The sequence below is a fragment of the Phoenix dactylifera genome, chromosome 2, assembly GCF_051530095.1.
Source record: "Phoenix dactylifera cultivar Ajwa chromosome 2, Ajwa_hap1_PhDact_Kaust_v1.1, whole genome shotgun sequence".
In the NCBI taxonomy this organism is placed as follows: Eukaryota; Viridiplantae; Streptophyta; class Magnoliopsida; order Arecales; family Arecaceae; genus Phoenix; species Phoenix dactylifera.
In genome coordinates, this window is record NC_143191.1 from 14,970,007 (window position 1) to 14,993,076 (window position 23,070).

A 23,070-nucleotide genomic window follows, 5' to 3' on the forward strand; every position below is an offset into this window, starting at 1 on the left:
TTAGACTAATTTCTTGATGGTTTCCTTATGATTTTTCTCCAATTTCTCATGCGTTCTTTATCCCTTCATTTCCTCCTTCCAACTTTATAATTTTAGATATACAATTTTCATAATTTTAATAAAGTGATGATAAGTACCCATCTAAATTATGCTATAGTGATCTTATCAATTGTTAAAAATGTTACGCCCTGCATTGTCATCAAGGAAGAAAGTGGAGCGTTCGATTAGCTAGATCCACTAGGTTGTATATTAAATTTCTACTGTTGTTTTGAATCTTCATTTCAGAAACAACGACATACGTATAGCTAAGGCATAAAATTTTATATAATTCTATATTTCTGGGGCACTTGCTACCAAAAAGAGCTTGCAGGCTTTTACAATAAAATATATTGCTTATACTTTGATTTATCTCATCCCAAACCGTGCTCAAATTGTATTAGATTACAACAAACTAAGTTAATTTGTGTCAAAATATGATAACATGCTTTGCACCATATTGTACAATACTAACCTATGCATTCATTTTTTTTCCCTGCTTTATCAGTAAAAGGGTGGAGATTTTCCATCAACCCATTTCATTAAAAATGAAATGAATAAAAAAGAAAGAAAGAAAAAAGGATCAGACAGGAGAAAAAACATGAGAAAATCAAGAGAAACAAAGCCTTCATAACAAAAGCCAATCAAAATCTCAAACTTTGATTGGGATGTACTCTCTCAATCATATTTATGGTATCATTCGTATTGTTTCTTTGATTCCATATTACCCACTAAATAACAATGGAGTATAAATCCCATCACCGTCCGATTTTTGACCTTGTTATGCTATCATTTCATCCAAATAGATCTCGAAGAACTTAGCCAATTTCTCTATACATCAAAATTACTTGTCATCGAAATTCCTATAGTCCGCCCTCCAAATTTGAGCACAAATTATCCTCCTTAATGTAACTAACTCTAATTTAAAATTTTTGTGATCAAATAGTAATTTTTATTATATAATTCATCACGGACCATTTGGTTTGTGAGAAGAGAGATTAATTCAACAAAGATCATTTAGGTCGCGGGAAGAAAGGAACAAACAGGCCATGACAGAGGTGCAGTATTTCCCATGTTCTCCCCTCAAACATCTAAAATGAGCCTTTGACTGCTCTCTCTTTGGGCCGGCAAACCCCAGAAGAGACCCAGGAGGCAGTCCACGGCGTATTGTGGGGAAGCCGCCGTCTTCTAGACTTCGGCATATCCCATCTATATCCAATCCGGATGGGCCCATACCCAGTTGTTTCCTTTCTCTTTGGAGCTCTTCTGGATTTCTCTTTCCAATGCGTTGTCTCCAATCTCGAGTTCTCTCGTCGCGCTCTGGTGATCATTGTTCCCTCTTCCCGCGGTTTCTGGTTGCCACCCTTCCCTATAAATGCCTTTGAAAAGTCGGCATTTTGATAGCAGATGTTGGCAAAAGATTGGAACTTGGAAGCCTTAAAACCAGAAAGGTGGAAACTTTGGGGATAACAAGCACCACAGGGGAGAAAAAGAATTTTTTTTTTTTAAGCCTATGTACATAAACTTTGGCTAAAAACCAACACAGGTCTTCTTAATTTTGGTCCATGGGTTCTATTTGTGTATTAGATTGCATAATTTCTTGTTTGATGCCGTTGGAAGTTGATTTGAAGACAGAAGAAAGATTAAAGGTTGACTTCAGTTGTTTGTTAGAGCTTTGTCATTGTTGTTGTGATGTTATTGTTATATTTCATGGCATTTACTCTGTCTATTTCCCTGAAATGGTATATGTATTTTGGTGGGTTAGGCATTGCAGCACTAGCCAAAGATTTGGTTGAGAGAAGCTGCTTGGATTCTAAACATGAGATTTAGGACTGGAAGGAGAAGGAAGGTATTTGGCTTATTGCCTCTACTTCATGAACTTTTCTCTACTTCCTTGTGGACGCTCTTGCTTTCTTTCCTTCCCTTTTACTCAAGGAACCTGAGCGTCAGGGACCGATTCTGGCGAGTATGATGAACTATTTCTTCTAAAGAACTAAAATTTTATACTGTGGCTTTGATTGCAGCCCTTTATTCCAAAAGTCTTCGGGAGGAAGGAGAAGAAAATATCCAAGGGAAATGAAATGTCGCTCAATTATTTTGGTTGGTTCCTAAGACATCCATTTGGTTTTTTTTTTTAACTTCTGAAGTTCTTAAGATGACTCCCTCTGTCTCTCTCTCTTCTTTACAAGAAAAGCCTTCTCATTATTGCTGTAAATTTAATTAGCATATGAACTTTTATGTAATTTAAATTTAAAATGATTGTAGAAATTTGTTTTCACATGTTTAATTGGCAGCAAAATGCAACTTTGTGAATTTGCGTTCGGTTACAAAGTATTATGAGAACCATCTTTTTTTTTTTTTTTGCTGAAAGAACCATCTTTTTTAGGAGAGGAAGAATTATGACCTTTGGCGATAAAGAATCCATGGCATTGCCAAAAGAGCACCAGTCTACCTGGCGGCACTGCTCCCCTTAATGCCTCCAATTGGGAAAAGTTCCAAATTCGACTAAGAAAGGTGGAGCTCCCATCCTCATTCTCAAGAGAGAGAGAGAGAGAGAGAGAGAGAGATCGAATTGACTGACCTGTCAATCGCTTTCAACACCTAAGGAAAAATCGACTTCAAGTTATCTTTCTTGATTCCTCTATTATAAATTTAATGAGGAAAAAATTGACAGGCAGTACCAATTTCTAGCAAGGAGAAATGGATATTGTTATGATACATAGAAACTCAGAGAGAGAGGAGAAGCAATGTCAATGTTACTACATTCAAAGAATTCACCTTTGCCTCTACTTGCTTTCTGTTTTTCGCTAGCAAATTTTATTTCTTTTGAAATGGTAGTACCTAACTGCAATAACAAGAAAAGCACATTAGTCTTGCTATCATTATCCATCTCGAATTGCAGCTGCATGTTTCTTAGATTTTTTACATAACGATGGGATGCTATCTGTTTTTGCTAGTGGATACACGATTTACTAAATTAATCACCTTTAGATATTATGGTTTTACGCTGCTTGAGAATGTAATCCCATTTTCTTGTGGTCAATCTGTAAGCAAATTCACTAGGGTAAACTGTAAAGAAAGTGACTTCACCAAGAAAAAAGCTAGAAGCTCACAAAAGGAAGACTCTCAGAAAGGAATAAAAGAAAGATATTTTGAGCTGCTAACTTACAAATAGGGATGAGCATTTCTGGTCTGTTACTTGGTTTTTAAGCATAGTCTTTACTGCTTTAGTAATGTGCTTTTGAAGATGTGCTTGGTAAGCTAGGTGAAACTCTGTTACTCGGTATTTCTAGCTTCTTCTCGTACCTATCTTTGCTCCTGATTCCTAACTTCAATTCATTATGTTCCAACAAAGCAGCTGAATTGGAAGAGAGCACTTATTTTTCAGCCACTTCCTCGCATGAATTCATGAACAATTTTTCAGGTATGTTCTCTAATGCTATGATTCTTAATTTTCTTGTTTTCCATAGTTAATCAGATTCAACAAGATTTCTTCTCTCATTCTATTGATTGTTTCCCTTTTTTCTTTTTCATTTTGAACTAACATTGAAGAAAAATATTCTACTTCAAAGCTGGGGAACATAAGTCTTAGTAACGTCTCTTCTGCAGTATCCAATGTTTTAGACACTCAAACCTTCAGGTATTCTGATGGGCTTAAGAAGTCTAGTATCCATCATTTTTTTTCCTGATTCTATGTGTTTTCTTTTAACATTCTTTTTTGTCTAGGTTATTTGTCACAACATGGAATGTTGGAGGAAAACCCCCGCATGATGAACTGAACCTAAATGAACTTCTTCCAGCCAATGATCAAGCAGATGTTTATGTTTTAGGGTATGATATCTATTTTAACATTATAGCATAAGCGAAATGAATGCTAAGATGATCATTTCTATAATTTTTTATTTCATTGCAAGTCCCATAGTTTTGGCACTATTTCATGCTGAATTAACTTGAATATCTTTTTCTTGTGATAATTTCTTACTTGGATACCATTTAATGTCTAGTTCTTTAAATCAGAAAGTAGATTATCTGATGGCTTTTAGATCAGTTTTTGAATAAGAAAATATTTTGGCTGTCCAGGAGTTATTATTCCAGGGAATTTCTTCTTTCTTTTAATACTTTGTTATACTCATGCCATCTGTTTCTTAAGTTCCTTTTATTCTTATCAGATTTCAGGAAATAGTCCCTCTGAATGCCGGAAATGTGCTTGTTATAGAAGACAGTGAACCAGCAGTGAAATGGCTCGCTTTGATAAACCAAGCCTTAAACAGGCCACAAGAGGCTGATGCTGCTAGCAAAGCAAAGACAATCAATAGCCTATTGTTCCTTCAGAAACCTTCACTTAAAGCAGTCAGTAAAATATTCAGAACAGAGCATGGAAGATGGCTCAAGGCCTGCAACTGCACTGCAGAAGTGGCAAAGAAATATTATAGAGATTCATGTTTCAGATGCCCTTATGCCTGTCTAAGTGAAAAGAACTCTTCAGAGCATGAACAGGAGGAAAGAAGCAACTTCATGGTGATGGATACAAATGGTGCAACTTCTTTAACAACTAACCAGCTGAGGTATTGCCTCATAGCTAGCAAACAGATGGTGGGAGTTTTTGTACCTGTTTGGGTTAGGAGAGAACTTGTCCAACATATAGGTCATCTTAGAGTCTGCTGTGTAGGGCGTGGAATCATGGGCTATCTTGGTAATAAGGTAAGGATTAATTTAATTGACATTCTTGTTATTTATATTTATCATAAAAGTTTTCATTATCTCTTAGGAATCTTAAGGCTCTGTCAAGAATTCATGACAAATAGAATAACTAAATCACCCAACAAAATCTATATATAAGGGTTACTCATGTTTACTTTTCTACAGTGAATGAGACTCTTCAGTACATATTCATTTTATTTAAATTTGGGATCATCATGCATCTGAGTACCAAAATAACATTGAGTTTTCAAGTTCAATTTATTTATGTGTTCAATTTATTTATGCACATATATACTTCCTGCAATAATTAATGCAATGTTTGGCTGTTCAAACACATCTTAACAATAATGTTATGATACAAACATCTTCTTGTTGGTCTTGTGAAGCTTTCTCTTAGTGGTAGTATACCCTGATGGTGGAACTTTTGTTGCAGGGTTGCATCTCAGTGAGCATGACTTTGCATCAGACAAGCTTTTGTTTTGTCTGCTGTCATTTGGCTTCAGGGGAGAAAGAAGGAGATGAACTTAGAAGAAACTCTGATGTTATAGAGATACTAAAGAATACACAGTTCCCAAATATTTGCAAGACACCTGGTCGAAGAAGTCCTGAAAAAATTCTTGAACATGAGTAAGCATGTCTCTTTGTACTTCTAGTCAGCTTCCATTGAAGATTTAGTTGTTGTACATTAACCTCTAGAATTATTTTTTTCCAATATGAATCAGCCGGGTCATATGGTTAGGCGACTTGAATTACCGAATTGCTCTGAGCTACTCTGAGACTAGGAGGCTTCTCAAGGGGGAAAATTGGGATGCCCTATTTGAGAAGGATCAGGTAATGGTGAATCGATCAAGTAGCTAATCATATGCATTTTAAAGCCAGGCATGGTAAGAAGCAGTAATCTCAATGAAGTTCTATCCTTCATGTGGTTCATATTGCCATTTAGATTATTTGAAGCATTATGAATCTCATGTCCTGTCCTCATTTTTAGCATAAATCTAATAGCAATGTATAACTGGTTTTTTCATTTGAGAAAAAATTATGTCTTCTTTATATTAGAAAGTCATATGCTTCTATAGAGATCCATATATTGTGATTTGTTTATTCATATGCATGAACCATGTAGAAGGTAAAGTTCCTAACAACTGTTGTGTTTTTGTGGATAGCTTAAGATCGAACTAGAAGCTGGGCGAGTGTTCAAGGGATGGCATGAAGGGAAAATCTGCTTTCCTCCAACTTACAAGTACTCCATGAACTCAGATGTTTACACTGAAGAGAGTGTGACATCAAAAGAGAAACGAAGAAATCCCGCATGGTATGCTAGATACCCATCTGTTAAGCTTGCCTAGATATGCACTCTATTTAATTATTCAAAACTTTGGAGAGTTCTTCCTCCCAAAGCTGTGCAACTTTAGAAAATGATTGGATTTGATGTGTCGACTGTACAGGCTTATATAGGCACGATCTTGAAGAGTTTCTTGTTTTGTTAATAGATGATACTATTGATAAGTGAGTAGTTCGACAAGAAACTTAGAAACAAGCCTTTCCTATGTAATTTTCAGTTTAGTAGATCAAGGCATGGTCCACTTAAGTATAAAACATATTACAACTAGATCTCCATTTGATATCAAAGCTAAATATTATTTGTTTATTTCCTGATTTGTGCTTTAGGCAAATTTGTGCAAAAGAGGGGTCCTGGCTGTCCTGCCATGGATATATATACCTAGTGAATTGGAAGCCATCATAACCTGCTTCATTACTTACAAAATTTATGCTCATGTGACCAAGAAGCAACCTTCTAAGGATTTTGAAAGATTTTACATAAAGAGAAAGGAAAAGGCTCAACATATGGAACTACATCCATCTCTGAGGCACATGTTATAAGACGTAAATCCAGAGTGCAACCAAATGTTAATAAATTGACAATTCTGATTCCTAAGTATGATAGGATATTGTCCTCCCAAGTTAGAATATGGTACATGGAAACCTCTGAAATGTTGCCAAAGTAAGTTTTACCATTGGCATTGACATTTTAACCAGGTATGAGTGAAAAACACTAGATTGGCACAAGTCATGACTTGCCTTCTACCTCATTTGACATATTAAATAAAAAATAGATAAATATATGATCACGGTAATGAAAAAAGAGAAATATATGTGCCCTGTCATGTACAACCCTCTATAACAAATCTTTTTACTAGTAAATACAGGACAATAGCATTTCCTTTAATTTCTTTTTTATTTTTATTGCATAATTATTATTAAGTGCTAATGATGGTTATATCAACTTTAACACAAAATATGTTGTGCAAGTAAGCTGTATATGGTACATGAAATTCCACCTATGATAGTTTGAGAGGTTAGGAACCCTTTCAAGATATCTTGTATCTTTAGATCACTTATATCTAGTATGCTGTAACTAGTGCTCTTGATGAGCTTTATGATTAATCAGGTGCGATCGCATACTATGGCATGGGGATGGTATTGTGCAGTTATCCTACGTTCGAGGTGAGTCAAAATTTTCTGATCACCGGCCAGTTTGTGCAGTTTTCGCTGTTGAAGTTGGGGTGCTTGCTGATAAATTGAAAAGGCAACTACCAGCGCCTAACACAAAAGTTGGTGTAGAAGAGCTCTTACCTCCAAGTTCTAGTTACTTTTACTCAATGACTATGTGAGTGCATACAAGCCTTGACCATATTTGTTCTCTTGACACATTTATAAATAGAAAATGTTTGCAGTAATAATATGTACAAATACGCAAACATACATAGATTCTATATTGCTTTAATATTGAGATCAAGGTTTGCCGTACTAGTTAGTACCGTACCACAGCTGGTACCGAAATGGTACACAGTCTCATATTATATTGATATTCGGTATGCCTCGCCGTCTCATACCATACTGCATACCGACAGTATAGTAAGATGGTACCAGTACGGGATCCGGTATAGAGACGATAAACCTTAATTGAGATCATATAGAACACATACACCATCAAGAACTGATCTTATACACGTAAAAGAGAGAGAGAGAGAGAGAGAGAGAGAGAGAGAGAGAGCATAATATGGTCCATACTAACTTCTGTGATACAGAATAAATTATTATCCTATTTGTAATTATCCACCTATTCACTAGCTATGGTACGCTTATGGCTTTTAGAGTAGTGAAGACCATGATGTTTTTATTCTCCTATTTTTCAGTACTGAAGTGTTGCTCTTTATATTGAGGAAAAGTATGTAGAGATATGCTGACTTAGCTTCTAATCATTATTCAGGCAATGACATGTTAGAAGAAGCACTCAGATTTGTCCAAATTATTTGTGTGATATCATAAGACTCTCGAGGACCCTGTCAGAGCTTCAATGCTGACCGTGCATTTTATCTGTGTATAACTCCAAATCATCAGTAATATTAGTAAGTGTGTTTACCGGGAACCAAACACTTGTTTTCATTAATATGCTTTCTTTGTTCTTTCTTTTGCATGATTGCTTTTCTTAGCAATTATTCCACATTAAAGAGACCCAAAAGGCTAAGCTGTAATGGGGATAAGACTTTTTTCGTTCTTTAATGATCTTGTGACTCAACTCTAAGTTTTTTTTTAATTACTTTTTATTATTTTCCCCTTTTGATGAATGTGTAATAAGTTATTGCATTATGGAGTGAGTATATTTTAGCGTTCCTGTAATAAGCCAGTTGTTAATAGAATGATAAGAAAATTTGAAAGCTTTTTTACATGATTGTGAAAGCTGTGTTTATATATTTGATCATGGCCAAAGTTAGAAGACCCAGATTGACCAAAAAGCAGGTGATGTTATCTCTAAATTGGAACTAAAAGAACCTGTCAAGCCATATGGAGTGAACAACTACCCACTTGACTTGCATAAAACTATGTCATTTTTTTTTACCTAAACTATATCATATTTACTATTGAGAATCTGATGTAAATATTCTCTTTTAAAATTATTGCCATTTATGCTACAATAAACATGTCACATCTGGTGGAATTTGTACATCTTCAGTATCATTGCTTCCACCTTTGCAAGCCGCAAAGATAAATCTTTTGATTGTAGAAGCATGCTAGCTATAAATCGGAATTATGTTTCGAAACTCTGTCTGAATGTGCACCCTTCTCATTCCCTGAATCAAATGAGAGGTGGTTGTGTATGAATGAACTCCTTGTGTTCTTTCTTCTTTACCATTTGAAAGTTCAGGTGATATTGAGAAGTCCATTACCTAACCATCAGGATAGCATCACAATTTACGATTATTATGGTTTGGCCATTTATATTATCATGTTGCGAGGTTCCCTCTTGCTGCACGAGGTTGTTGCTTACCAATTCCATTCCCACGAACCTGAACAAGTTAATCCTACGGCATGCTGCGGCTAAAAGGTAAGGCATTGCTTCTGTTACTTGTTACTGAACCATGGAGCTCAGACATTTGTTGGCCACTGACTTAGAATAAAACGGTGAAACTAATGATTTTAAAATGTATTTAACCGGGGGGGAAAAGAAAAAGGGAGAGGGTGTAAACAAGCCAAGTTCCAACAAGGCGTAGCTCAACCATGGCTTGTTTGTAATCAAGTCAAATCATGTTAACTCATTTCCTGTCAAGCTAAATTTGAACTAGTTTATATTCATATTTCGAGCTTAATCAAGCTAAGCTCAAGTAAACGGAGCCTAGGTCTAGCTAGGCTCATCAACTATTCAATCAAGCTAATTATGAGTGAGCTCATGAATGGCATGCCCATTCTGCATTTTATTATATAATTTGAGGGAACTCCTACCTTGGTGATCGCTGAAGCATAACTGTCTTTGTGACAGATCAAAATTCTGAAGCAAATCAATAATCAAGTATATCCATGATAAAACATAGTGAATGTAAGAGCATGAAATTTACCATTACAAAGATGCTATTCTTGCATCAGATGTGCGCTGATAATATTCTGTAAAATTTTGAATTCTTGTTAGTTGATTGAAGAGGGAGATGAACTGACCCTATTTTATTAATTAACCATATAGGAATTTGGTGCTTACAAAGATGCGGATTTTGCCAAGGAAAACCAAAGAAAGAACATTCCGTCTTAGCCCATATTTTCCTTCAAAACCATTACAAGACTGTTACAATTCTGTCTTATTTTTACCCCCCCCCCCCCCCCCCCCCCCCCCCCCCATTGGATGAAGAAATTATGTACAAGAGGAGGAGCAACGCACAGGAAATACTAGGTTATTCCATAGCTTGACATGACTTTTTATTGACTTCTTACTACATAGTGGCTCCCAAGAGTAAAATGTATGCAAAGCTCAAGGTTGACCGGATGGAAGACTTCTTTTCAATAAAGATTCCTACATTCTTTTTCTCTCCATATTACCTAACATAGGGCTGCACATAGCTGATCCCCTGCTATCTGTATTAATGGATGAAATTTTTTGCGCCTGCAGTAGGTCCAAAGATCATGCACATTTGATGGCCAGCCTCATAGGTTCAGCTGAATTTTAATGGTGCTCTACAGGCTATGTGCAGAGAGGCATTTAATGAATAAGTGGGAGATAGATTATACTCTTGATAATATCTTTCCAAATGGGAAAGAGCTTTTTGGAGCATTTCTTGATTCTCATCCCAAGCCTTTTTCTTCATATAATATGCACTTTTAATTTGTTTCCACCATATGTTATTGGATCCTGGGTGAATTTCCATGCCCACTTTGCAAGAAGAGCAAGGTTCATCTGTTCAATATTTTTTATACCCAAGCCTCCTTGCTCCTTGGATCTACATGCATTATCCCAATTAACAAGGCATTAAAATCCACTGATTGTCTCCCTCCCTTTGCATAGAAATGTCCTGTGTATCTGATCAATTCTATTCAACACCTATTTGGGAAACTTGAACACTGACATGTAGTAGGTAGGCAATGCAGGTAAAACTGAATTAATAAGAGTTGGTCTGCTTCCCTAAGATAGTATCCTCCCATTCCAAATAGCCAATCTTGCATTAATTTTCTCTAGCAAAGGCATCTAGCATTGTTTTGAAACTTTTCAGTCACATAATGGGAGACATAGGTAAGTGAAAGGTAGGGAGCCCTTTTTACAATTCATCAAGGAGGCGAATCTATAGGCTCCCTCTTCATCCATATTCAAGCATACAATAGAGCTCTTGGAAAAATTTATTCTCAATCCAGAGGCACCTTCAAATCCAAGCAAAATAGCTTTTGTTGCCATAATACTGTCAATTTTACCAACACAAAATAGCAATGCATCATCTGCAAATAAAAGGTTTTTGATACCAGAGAACTCCTTATTGCAGTCAATTCCTTCAATCTAATCTGGAAACATCTATGGCGAAGATGAAAAGAGCAAGTGAGAGTGGGTCTCCTTTCCTCAAACCTTGCCAGCATTGAATCCATCTTCCAGATAGTCCATTCACTAGAAGGCCAACAGAAGCAGAAGAGAGAAGGTTCCATATCCAATTCCATTTCGAAGGGAAGCCTCTAGCCTGTGACACGGCAAATAAGAAGTCCCAATTTATCTTATCAAAGACTTTTTCAAAATCTAGCTTGCACAAGACTCCTTTCTATCCAGTTCTTTTACAATAGGCAATCATCTCATGGGCGCTGAGAAAGTTTTTAATAATGGACCTCCCTTTTGCAATAGCCAACTGTGATTCATCAATAAGCAATGGAAGAAACTTAGCAAGTCGTTCAGACTATACCTTTGAGATGATCTTGTAGAAGCTGTTCGCAAACTAATGGGCCGTAGATCCTTGGTAATGAGGGAGCCTTCTTTTCTTGGGATGAGGTTAATGCTGGCAAAGTTCAATCTAGATAGGTCAAGAGCATCCTTGTGTAAGTTATCAAGCAACACTACAGTATCATCACATAGAAGATCCCAGTAGCTTTTGAAGAATGCAAATGTAAATCCATCTTGCCCTGGAGCTTTGAGGCCATCAAAAGGAAAAACTGCACTTTTGATTTCTTCAATTGTGGAATCCTGCACCAAATCATTAAAATTGACTGTTGGGTTACTATAGATCAAGTTCCACTTGATGGAGGGTTTCAACAACGACATGAGGCCGAAGAGGTTTTCAAAGTAGGAGTGGAGATGAAGAGAGGTGTCTTCTTGCTATGATACTCAATACTTTTTTTTTTTTTTTTGGATGTAAAGGGGAGGCAAAAAGATAATCAGGATAGGAAATGTTAATGCTCGTAAGAAGAAGCAGTGGAGGAAAGATTTCATATCCAGATCAATAAACAGGAGCATTCATTGCCTTCGAATCTCGTTTTGCCGTTTCCTTCACATTCATGGCACAGACCCACTCCTAGGAGGAATCTTTGATTCATGACATGAGGTAAAGACACATATCGGTCCGATGCAAATGGCTTGATGAAGGCAATATGATTCCTCCTTTTCCTTCCGGAAGCCACCTTATAAAGAAAGAGATGTTTCTGTCCCCTTCCTTAAGCCAAGTAACTTTAGCTCAGTCTCCAAAAATCTCCTCCGTATGATACAACTCATCCAAGGATTGCTGTAAATGTTGCGCGATGCTTGAAAGCACTCACCCTTCGATCGTACTATTCCCTTTCTGGATCCAAACTGCGGAAAGACAAATCGAGAAGAAGAAGTAGTAGAGAATAAAATCAAACAATCACAAAGACAATAATTTTACGTGGTTCACCCAATACGGGTTACGTCCACGGAGGCCACACACACAGATTTCAATATATTCAGCAAGGGTTACAATGATCTCTCTTCCTGTTGGAGATTGCACACCTAGGGCTTACAAGAGAGATAGGACTCCAAAAGAAACTCACTACGGCCGCTCTCATCTCACCTAGGGTTCACCAAAAAATCCTATTTATAGGTTTTCAACACATAAGGAAACTTCCCTACGAAAAACCCTAAGTCAAAAAACCCATCTTGCCATCGTTTCAATCAATCCCGTGATCAGGAGTCGACTCCTCACTTTCAGGGGTCGACTCCTGATAAGTTCGAGTCGACTCGGACATCCTCGGGTCGACTCCAAGTATCAGCACCGAAACTGGCACGTTCTGTCTTTCTGAGAGAGTCGACTCCTGCAGGGCTGGAGTCGACTCCTGCAGGGCTGGAGTCGACTCCTGCAGGGCTGGAGTCGACTCCTGCAGGGCTGGAGTCGACTCCTGCAGGGCTGGAGTCGACTCCTGCAGGACTGGAGTCGACTCCTGCAAGCAACCCAGAAAACTGCTCTCTGTTTCTTCACTGTGGCAGATGCGAGTCGACCCTCTCATCCCTGGGGTCGACTCAAGCTTCATAGGAGTCGACTCCAGCTCTGCAGGAGTCGACTCCATTCAGTTGGCACAGACTTTTTCAAGCAAACTTGAGCCGAATTCAATTTGCAGTCGTTTCGAGTTTCGAGGCACATTTTTCTCAACAATCTCCCACTTGCCGAGAAACAAGCCTGAAGCAACCGTAACCCCATCAGCAACATGATCTCCAATCATCCTCCATGTGTGTGAACCTCTGTCTTCACTTCTAGCTGTGAAGACCAACAGAAGATGCACATATGTGCAACTTCTCAAGAGTAACTACCTTTGTCAACATATCTGCTGGGTTGTCCATTGTATGTATCTTCTCTAGCCGGAAAAAATCTTCTTCGAGGAGTGACCGAATAAAGTGATATCTGATATCAATGTGTTTGGTCCTTGAGTGAAAAGCAGCATTCTTTGCCAAATGTATAGCACTCTGGCTGTCGCTATACAACTTCGCATCGCCTTGCTCCATGCCAAGCTCTTTCATCAAACCTTGTAACCAAACCATCTCCTTGCTCGCTTCAGTAAGAGCAACGTATTCGGCCTCGGTCGTAGACAATGCTACAATCTTCTGTAGTTTCGAAACCCATGAAACTGCAGCACTTCCCAGCGTGAACACATACCCGGTAGTACTCTTTCTGCCATCAATGTCTCCAGCCATGTCAGAATCCACGAAACCATATAGGCAAACATCAGGACCACCATAGCATAGTCCTAAGTCTCTGGTTTCTTTCAGATACCGCAATATCCACTTCACAGCTCTCCAATGCTCCTGGCCTGGATCGCTCATGTATCTGCTCACCACTCCCACTGCATGGGCAATATCCGGTCTCGTGCAAACCATGGCATACATAAGGCTTCCGACCGCTGATGAGTAGGGTACATACTTCATCTCATCTCGATCATCCTGCGTAGTCGGACACTCCTGCTTTGATAACTTGAAGTGTGCGCCCAGCGGAGTACTCACAGCTTTAGCCCCGTCCATATTGAACCGCTTCAGCACCTTATCAATGTACTCTGCTTGAGACAACTTCAACGTTTTAAGCTTCCTGTCCCTGCTGATACGCATCCCAAGGACTTTCTTGGCTTCACCCAAGTCCTTCATTGAAAACTCCTGGGATAATTGTTTCTTCAGTTTCACAATCTCTCCCATGTTGGCACTTGTCACCAACATATCATCTACATACAGAAGTAGAATGATATATGAGCTTTTCAATCCCTTAAAGTAGCAGCAATGATCACCATTACACCTCTGAAACTCATTCTTCAGCATAAACTGATCAAACTTTAAGTACCACTGACGAGGCGCTTGTTTCAACCCGTACAAACTTTTCTGAAGTCGGCACACCCAATCTTTCTTCCCCTTCACTACATATCCTTCTGGCTGCTTCATGTAGATTTCCTCTTCAAGGTCGCCATGTAAAAATGCAGTCTTGATGTCAAGCTGCTCAAGATGTAAGTCTTTGGCTGCCACTATGCTCAACACCATCCGGATAGTAGACATCTTCACAACTGGAGAAAAGATCTCGTCAAAATCAATGCCCTCCTTCTGCTGAAAACCCTTGACAACAAGTCTCGCTTTGAACCTCTCAGAACCATCTGGTTCAAGCTTTAGTCTGTATACCCACTTGTTGTGCAAAGCTCTCTTCCCCTTCGGAAGTGGAACCAAGTCCCACGTCCTGTTGGATGATAGGGAATCCATTTCATCATCCATGGCAAGCTTCCACTTGTCACTGGCTTCGACCTGTAAAGCCTCCTTATAGCTTTCTGGCTCACCACCATCCGTAAGCAACAAGTATTGTAGGGAGTCAGCATACCTAGACGGAGTTTTTCTGTTTCTTTTACCCTTGCGCAAAGCAATCGGGATATCAGCTGGCAGTTCTTCTTCTTGCTGTGCTTCTCCCACTGGCTCAGCAACTTCTTCATCGTCTCGAGACATTGTTTCATCATCCAGCTCTGCATATTCCGATTTTACAGCTTTGTCGCCTTGGCCCGTCTGTTGCTGCAGGTCCTTGTACAGAACCTCTTCATTGAATACAATATTTCTGCTCCTGATGACTTTCCGATCTGTCGCATCCCAGAGTCGGTATCCAAAATCATCACCACCGTACCCAATGAATGTGCACTTCTTTGACTTTGCATCCAGCTTGGTTCGATTGTCTGCAGTATCGAGCACGTAAGAGATGCAACCAAAGGTACGCAAGTGAGATAGTTTCACCTCTTTCCCAGTCCATGCTTCCTCCGGCAGTCCAAGCTCCAATGCAACTGAAGGCCCTCTGTTGATCAGATACACTGCTGTACTGACCGCTTCCGCCCAAAAAATCTTCGGCAACCCCGCATGAAGCCTCATGCATCGTGCCCGCTCGTTGATGGTGCGGTTCATGCGTTCTGCAACGCCATTTTGCTGTGGCGTTCCTGGAACCGTCTTCAGTCTTCGAATTCCAGCTGAGGCACAAAAAACCTCAAACTCATCACTGCAGTATTCGCCCCCATTGTCAGACTTGAGACACTTCAATCTCTGACCTGTCTCATTCTCCACTAAAGCCTTCCACCTCTTGAACTTCTCAAATACATCGGATTTGTGCTTCAAGAAGTAGACCCATAGCTTTCGGGTAGCATCATCGATGAACGTGACATAGTACCTTGCTCCTGCATGAGAAGCCACTTGAGTTGGTCCCCACACGTCAGTATGTACGAGTTCCAACTTAGAATTTTTCTTGGTACTACCTCCTTTTGAAAAACTGACCTTCTTCTGCTTTGATAGTACACAATCTTCACAGAATTTCAAATCCACAGATTTCAGATCTCCCAGTTTTCCTTTAGTCATCATCACCTTCATCCCTTTCTGACTCATGTGGCCAAGTCTCATGTGCCATGTCCTTGCATCAACAGTCGGATTTGCAGTACTGACGGTGGAATCAGTATCAGCTGTCATGTATAGTGTTCCTGACCTTGCACCTCGAGCAATCACCAAGGCTCCCTTAGTGATCTTCCAAGCATCATCATTGAAGGTGGTCACAAACCCCAAATCCGACAACTGACTTACCGAAATCAGATTTCGAGCCAGTTTGGGTACATGTCGCACATCTTTCAGAGTTAAAGTCATCCCACTTGATGTCTTTATCTGAGCATCTCCCTTCCCTACGATGTTGCAACTGTTTCCATCACCAAGATACACCTTGCCGTGATCACCTGCAACATAGTTTGAGATGATTGCCTTGTTTCCAGTAGCATGGAACGAGGCACCTGAGTCGACTATCCACGACTCCGGATGAATATCACAGGAAAGTATCAGGGCATCATCTTCACTTGCAGTTTCGGCTAAATTAGCACTTGCTTTAGTGTCAGAACCACCATTGTTCTTCGACACTTTGCAGTCTTTTCTCAAGTGACCCTTCTGCCCACAATTCCAGCACTTTCCAAGAGGTCTAGACTTGTTTCTAGACTTGGATCGTCCACCCCTATTTCTGTCTCCCTTCTTTGAAGTCCTTCCACGTTCTTCAAAAGCCAGCGCGTTCCCAGATGAACTTGCTGATGGATCCAGGGTTTTCCTTCGAGCCTCTTCACTCAGAATAAGAGCTACCACTTCATCAAACCTCGCTGTAGTCTTTCCCGAAGAATTACTAACAGCCGTGATAAAGCCTTCCCAACTTTCAGGCATCTGACCTAGAAGAGCCCACGCCTTCACCTCATCAGTGAACGTGATCTTCACAGATTCCAATTGGGCACATAGGGTATTGAATTCACTCAAATGTGAATGAACACTCCCACTGTCTCTCATCTTCAAAGTGAATAATCGTCGAATCAGGAATACCTTGTTCGCTCCTGTTGGCTCATCATACATGGAAGCCAGTGTGTCCATCAAATCTTTTGCAGTCTTTACTTTGGATATATTGGCGAGGATCTCCGATGCCAAGGACAAACGGATAGCGGCGAGCGCCTTCTTATCAAGACGCTCCCACTTCTCCGACGGCATGTCTGTCGGCTTCGCTTCTTCTCCGCCCAGTGGTAGATCCAGATCCTTTGAGAGCAAGTAATCTTCCATCTGCATCTTCCACACACCAAAGTTCTGTCCGTTGAATTTCTCTATCCTCAATCTTCCTTCGTCAGCCATTGGAACACAGGGAACGTTGCTCTGATACCAGTTGTTGCGCGATGCTTGAAAGCACTCACCCTTCGATCGTACTATTCCCTTTCTGGATCCAAACTGCGGAAAGACAAATCGAGAAGAAGAAGTAGTAGAGAATAAAATCAAACAATCACAAAGACAATAATTTTACGTGGTTCACCCAATACGGGTTACGTCCACGGAGGCCACACACACAGATTTCAATATATTCAGCAAGGGTTACAATGATCTCTCTTCCTGTTGGAGATTGCACACCTAGGGCTTACAAGAGAGATAGGACTCCAAAAGAAACTCACTACGGCCGCTCTCATCTCACCTAGGGTTCACCAAAAAACCCTATTTATAGGTTTTCAACACATAAGGAAACTTCCCTACGAAAAACCCTAAGTCAAAAAACCCATCTTGCCATCGTTTCAATCAATCCCGTGATCAGGAGTCGACTCCTCACTTTCAGGGGTCGACTCCTGATAAGTTCGAGTCGACTCGGACATCCTCGGGTCGACTCCAAGTATCAGCACCGAAACTGGCACGTTCTGTCTTTCTGAGAGAGTCGACTCCTGCAGGGCTGGAGTCGACTCCTGCAGGGCTGGAGTCGACTCCTGCAGGACTGGAGTCGACTCCTGCAAGCAACCCAGAAAACTGCTCTCTGTTTCTTCACTGTGGCAGATGCGAGTCGACCCTCTCATCCCTGGGGTCGACTCAAGCTTCATAGGAGTCGACTCCAGCTCTGCAGGAGTCGACTCCATTCAGTTGGCACAGACTTTTTCAAGCAAACTTGAGCCGAATTCAATTTGCAGTCGTTTCGAGTTTCGAGGCACATTTTTCTCAACAGTAAAATTCTTCTTTTGTTGAATTCATCAGTGGTAAGATCCATAATATTCACGTCATGCAACATCTTTTCTTTCAACTCTCTTGAGATTTTCTTAGAGAAGGACAGGGTTTCAGGATAGATTTGATTCTCCTTAGATTCTCCACCCATGTCGCCGCCACGTTAGAGGCATCTTTAATGCCCCGCCAATTACTCCTCACTAGGTCATGAATTTCCGGGTTCTTCGAGCCACCGAGCTTCAAATCTAAAAATATTCGGCATTGAAACCTGAGGTTGCAGTCTAAAGCAATTGGTACAAGAACTGAGGTGGTGCTCAAGAGGGGTTCCTGAAAGCTAGCCGAAAGTAAAAAATCGGTGAAGACGTGCCAAAGAAGGGTGCAATCGTCCATTAATCCAAGTGAAGTCTCTGCCTTTTAGATCAAGGTCTACTAGATTTAGTGACAAGATGAAGTCCATAAAGGCTATATTGTCCTTCACACTCTGTGGGTTACCTCTTCAGTCCTCTAATGACTTGGTGATGTTGAAATTGCCGCCCAATAGCCAAGGACCCGGGTACATGCTGGGTATATCAATCAATTCTTGGAAGAAAGTATCTCTATGAGTTCTCTCATTCAGCCCTAATTAGATTCTTCTCAAATGTCTGACAATGTAATGCAACTATGAGGGAAAAGGTTTTTTGGGCGGAAGATCTAAGAGAAAAGTGTCATGAGTTCCTCCCGATCAAGATTCCTCCTGCAGTACCATTAGGTCCAAATGCGACCATTCATCAATTCTGCCGCCCATAGGTCTTGTTGAAATATTTGCAGAAGAAGAAAAAAATTAAAAAAAGAGAGAGAAAGAAACGTGAATTTATTTCTCTGTTGTTTGTTTCCTTGCATTCAGTGCAACTCAGGAATTATATATACTCGTATACAGACTCCATACATGAATAATATATGCGATACAGGTTATACTAACAAGATTATGCTAACAAAAGAAACTAATATAAGTTGATACAGAATCACGTTAATAAAAAAATATTATTCTAGTATATATAAGAAAGGAAGAGGAAGGTGAAGCCACTTTTGATTCTTAGAGAAGCACAACTTTTGCATTCAATCCTTCGTCTATGCTGGTTCATACAAATGATTTCCATTAGCGCATGCAGTGAAATTTCCATCAAACTACCCTTTTTTGAACCAAGTGTTTGTTCATGATATACATCCCAAGAAGCACGGCAGCAGCACTTCTGACTTTGAATACATGACATCATGGACCAATTCCATCTATTCAACATAAGAAGGAACCAAGAGCACATCCAACAGAATACCCAACTGCACCAAAATCAAACAGGCTGATTGCGACCAAAGGTGATGACCAAAATTGTCCAAGACAAAGCAGCACCAACATACATGCCGATTCATACCATTCATGAAGCATCACATAGCTTAATCATTTCTCCTATTCCGAGAGCCATTTTCTGAAAGATGACAATGCTTAATCATTTAACCTGTTTAATTTGATTTAACTCATTATAGACCGGATTAGGTTACATGTTTAATGAAATGGACAAGTTCAAGTCCAGATTTTTGACCTATTTAATAAATAGGTCGGATTTGAGTTGACGGATTTTTAATCTGTCTTGTATTCGACCAAATTTGGTACTTGACTTTCCGGTACTTTCCGATAAGAGAAGGGAACTTTTTATATATCTTATTTCATATGTTATATACTCTCACGCGGAAGAGAGTGAGCTAGGTTAGTTAGCAAGCTCCTAACTAACCTAGCAAAGAAAAAAAAAGGCGTTAAGAGAACCCTCCTGGCTCAATCCTAAACACTCTAAGATCTTTTTTCAAATCCAACCTTTCTTATCGGGTCTGATCCGATTGCTCCCTCCACTCAGGAACGACATCCGGCTCAGCAACCACGTCAGTGTTGGGTAGACTTAGGCATCGGGCCGTGCCGGGCCGGCCCGGCCCAGGCCCACCGGGCCAGAGGGCTAAACGGGCCGTGCCTGGCCCGGCCCGCTTCGTTAGCGGGCCGTGCCGGGCACGGCCCGCTCAGCAGAGAACGGAAGCCCGGCCCGGCCCCAGGCCCGTCTATTGGCGGGCCGGGCCCGGCACGGCACGAGACGGGCCGTGCCTGGCACGGCTCGTCTCGGGCGCAAACGGGCCGTGCCTGGCACGGCCCGTTTGGACCCGTTGCGGGCCGTGCCTGGCACGGCCCGTCTGGAGAGGGGGGGAGAAAAATAGCCGTTTCCAACGGCTATTTTGGGAAATTTCCAAAAATGCCCCTCCCAACAGTCCAAAAATGGCTAAATTGAGGGGTATTTTGGGAAAAAAATTTTGGGGCTTCTATAAATAGCCCTTTCCTCCCTCATTCTCACCACACCAAACCAACTATTCTCTCCTTCTCTACTACTATTATTTCTCTCTTCTAAAGTGCTCTTCTAGCAATTTAATTTTTAGTTTGCATTTAGCAAGTGTTCAAGTGCTACACAAGAGGAGGTTCCTGTTGAGAAGAGAAGGTCACTCCTGTTGAGAGCACAAGAGGAAGCTCAGAATCTCGGCTCTGCCTCTGCCCTCCGACCCTCTACTCAATTCCTCCTTGTGGTTAGTTTTTATTTTTTGAATTCATCAATTTAGATATGTCATCTTTTGAGGAAAGTCATTTTGGCATTCCTCCTGTTTCTGAGGGAGAAGAAACTAATCTCCAACCCCATGTTCCTAGTTCCTCTAGAACTAGTGAACCGAGTGAAGATCAAACCTCTTCTCGTAAGAGGACTAGTGCTGTATGGAATGAATTTGATAGAGTTATGGTTGATGGAGTCTGGAAAGCTAAATGTAAAAAATGTGCCAAACTTTATAGTTGTAGTAGTAGTGGGGGAACAGGGCATTTAAAAAGACATCAAGAGAGTCATAGGATGCATGATTCTCATGCTCAAACTCAAAGTACCCTTAATATATAAGGGGGATTACTTGTAGGTAATTTTGCATATAATCAAGAAAATCAAAGAAAAGCACTTGTAAAATGGATAGTTAAGGATGAATTACCTTTTAGTTTATGTGAATCTTTTAATTTTGAAGAATATGTTCAATTAAACCTACAACCTGCTTACAAAAGAACTAGTAGGCGTACATTTAGAAGAGTAGCTATGACTAACTTTTTAGCAATGAGACAAAGTTTAATTGAAACACTTTCTACTTTAAATGTAAAAATTTCATTAACTTCTGATATTTGGTCAGCATATGTAGGTAGTAATTGTTTTATTGCCATTACTGCTCATTATATTGATAATGATTGGCAATTAAATAAACGTATTCTTGCTTTTCGTGCTTTTGATTTTCCACATTCTGGGCAACAAATTTCAAATGTCATTTATCAAACTGCATGTTCATATAATATTAATGATAAAATTATGTCTATTACTTTTGATAATGCATCTAATAATAATTCTGCTGTTACATTATTAAAAGACTCATTGCATCCCATGTTAGATGGAAATTTATTGCATATTAGATGTGCATGTCATATCTTAAATCTTTCTGTTCAAGCTGGCATGGGCATGATTCAAGATGTGATTTCAAAAATTAGAAATGCAGTTTCTTTTATTCATGCTTCAAGATCAAGACTTCAAGAATTTAAGGAACTATGTATAAATCATGGTAAACGTTTTAAAAAATTTAAACTTGATGTAATTACTCGTTGGAACTGAACATATAGCATGATACATGATGCATACCCATATAAAAACTTATTAAGTGGATATATTAATGATCGTGGATTAGGCTTTACATTGACTGAAACTGATGGAATAAAGGAAAAATTTTGGAAGATTTTTTGCTTAGTTTTTATAATGCTACCAATGTTCTTTCTGGTATTTATTATCCAACTTCATGTTCATTTTTACAACAAGCATATATAATTAGTCAAAAATTTGCAGAACATAGATATGATGATGTTTTAATGCCTATTATTGACCAAATAGAATCTAAATGGAATGAGTATTGGGACAAGATATGTCCTATGCATAACTTAGCTGCTGTATTTGATCCAAGAGTTAAATTAAATGGCGTGCTAATTTTACTTGATGCATACTGTGAAAATATGATTAAAGATCCTGAACCTGCTAAAAATGAGGTAAAACAACTTCTTTATGATATTTATACTATATATGATGAAAAAATTTATGGATCTAGATTTTCCGTACAAAGCTCTATTTCTTCTTCTAGTAGTTCCCGTTCGTCATCTATTTTTTCATTCATTGCACAGAGAAAACACACACATGCTTCAAGTTTATCTTCATCTTCTTCATCTTTATGTAGTGAACTAGAATTTTATTTACGAAATGATCTTCAGTCTGCATATGATGAAAATTAAATAGAGAATCTAGATGTATTATCTTGGTGGAAGAGTGTTAAAAATCAATATCCTGTTATGTCTGCAATTGCACGCGATATTTTAGCTGTGCCGATGTCCACGGTAGCATCGGAATCCGCTTTTAGTGCAGGTCGGCGTGTTCTTGACGAAAAGAGAAGTAGGATGACGGGCGAAACGGTTGAGATGCTTCTCTGCTTCAAAGATTGGTTGGATGCTGAGGCAAGACTTCAAGATAAAGGTGGACATAATACAACATCCTCTGATGATGATGATACAAACACTACTGAAGAGTGAATACTGATTCACTGAATCACTGATGATTAGTAAGATTTCTTAATTTTTTATAATTGTACATTTTTATTTTTTTAATTGTTAAAGTGAGTCATCTCTATTTTTTCTCCTTTCTTATTGTATTCTGGAGGTCAGACTAAGGTCCAAACCTCCCTTCATGTACCATTTTGATTTAAATTAATAAACTGGTAGGGGTCTCTGCCAAACTCCCCACCATTAAGGTGGCTTTATATTAATGAATCCTTAGTTTTCAATATTTATTAATTTATTAAAAAAATTTATGAAGCATTAATTTTTATGGGGCCGGGCTGGCCCGTATGGGGCCGGGCCCGCGGGCCAGCCCGGCCCAGGCCCTTATGGGCCGTGCCGGGCTGGCCCGCGGGCCAAGAGCGGGCCGTGCCGGCCCAGGCCAGAAGCGGGCCGTGCCGGGCTCGGCCCGCGGGCCAGA

The 23,070-nt window shown here is 39.7% G+C and overlaps 1 protein-coding gene and 1 pseudogene across 2 annotated transcripts; one reads left to right on the forward strand and one right to left on the reverse strand.

Moving 5' to 3' along the window:
• Positions 1–1,102: 1,102 nt before the first annotated feature.
• LOC103707672 (type I inositol polyphosphate 5-phosphatase 10-like) lies at positions 1,103–8,399 on the forward strand. 2 transcript variants are annotated; one of them, XR_016399138.1, is made up of 12 exons: positions 1,103–1,685; positions 1,802–1,885; positions 2,061–2,136; positions 3,395–3,460; positions 3,589–3,676; positions 3,763–3,867; positions 4,206–4,737; positions 5,171–5,364; positions 5,460–5,568; positions 5,901–6,049; positions 7,282–7,405; positions 8,009–8,022. XR_016399138.1 is itself a non-coding variant. In XM_039121863.3 (12 exons), exons 2-12 carry the CDS (start codon positions 1,856–1,858, stop codon positions 8,013–8,015), a joined length of 1,575 nt encoding a protein of 524 aa, XP_038977791.2. In that variant the 5' UTR covers positions 1,104–1,685; positions 1,802–1,855; the 3' UTR covers positions 8,016–8,399. The 2 variants fall into 2 exon arrangements, 1 of the variants encoding a protein (XP_038977791.2); XM_039121863.3 differs by having other exon boundaries at positions 1,104–1,685; positions 7,187–7,405; positions 8,009–8,399.
• A 1,511-nt stretch (positions 8,400–9,910) lies between these two features.
• LOC149768216 (uncharacterized) lies at positions 9,911–13,206 on the reverse strand (annotated as a pseudogene).
• Positions 13,207–23,070: the final 9,864 nt, after the last annotated feature.

What these genes read in the sequence shown, in the direction of transcription:
- LOC103707672 (XM_039121863.3), top strand. Translation starts at nt 1,856, where the DNA reads ATGAGATTTAGGACTGGAAGGAGAAGGAAG. An exon ending in ATTCATGAACAATTTTTCAG is followed by an intron (nt 3,461 to 3,588) that starts GTATGTTCTCTA and finishes CTAACATTGAAG; the next exon opens with AAAAATATTCTACTTCAAAG. An exon ending in AAACGAAGAAATCCCGCATG is followed by an intron (nt 6,050 to 7,186) that starts GTATGCTAGATA and finishes ATGATTAATCAG; the next exon opens with GTGCGATCGCATACTATGGC.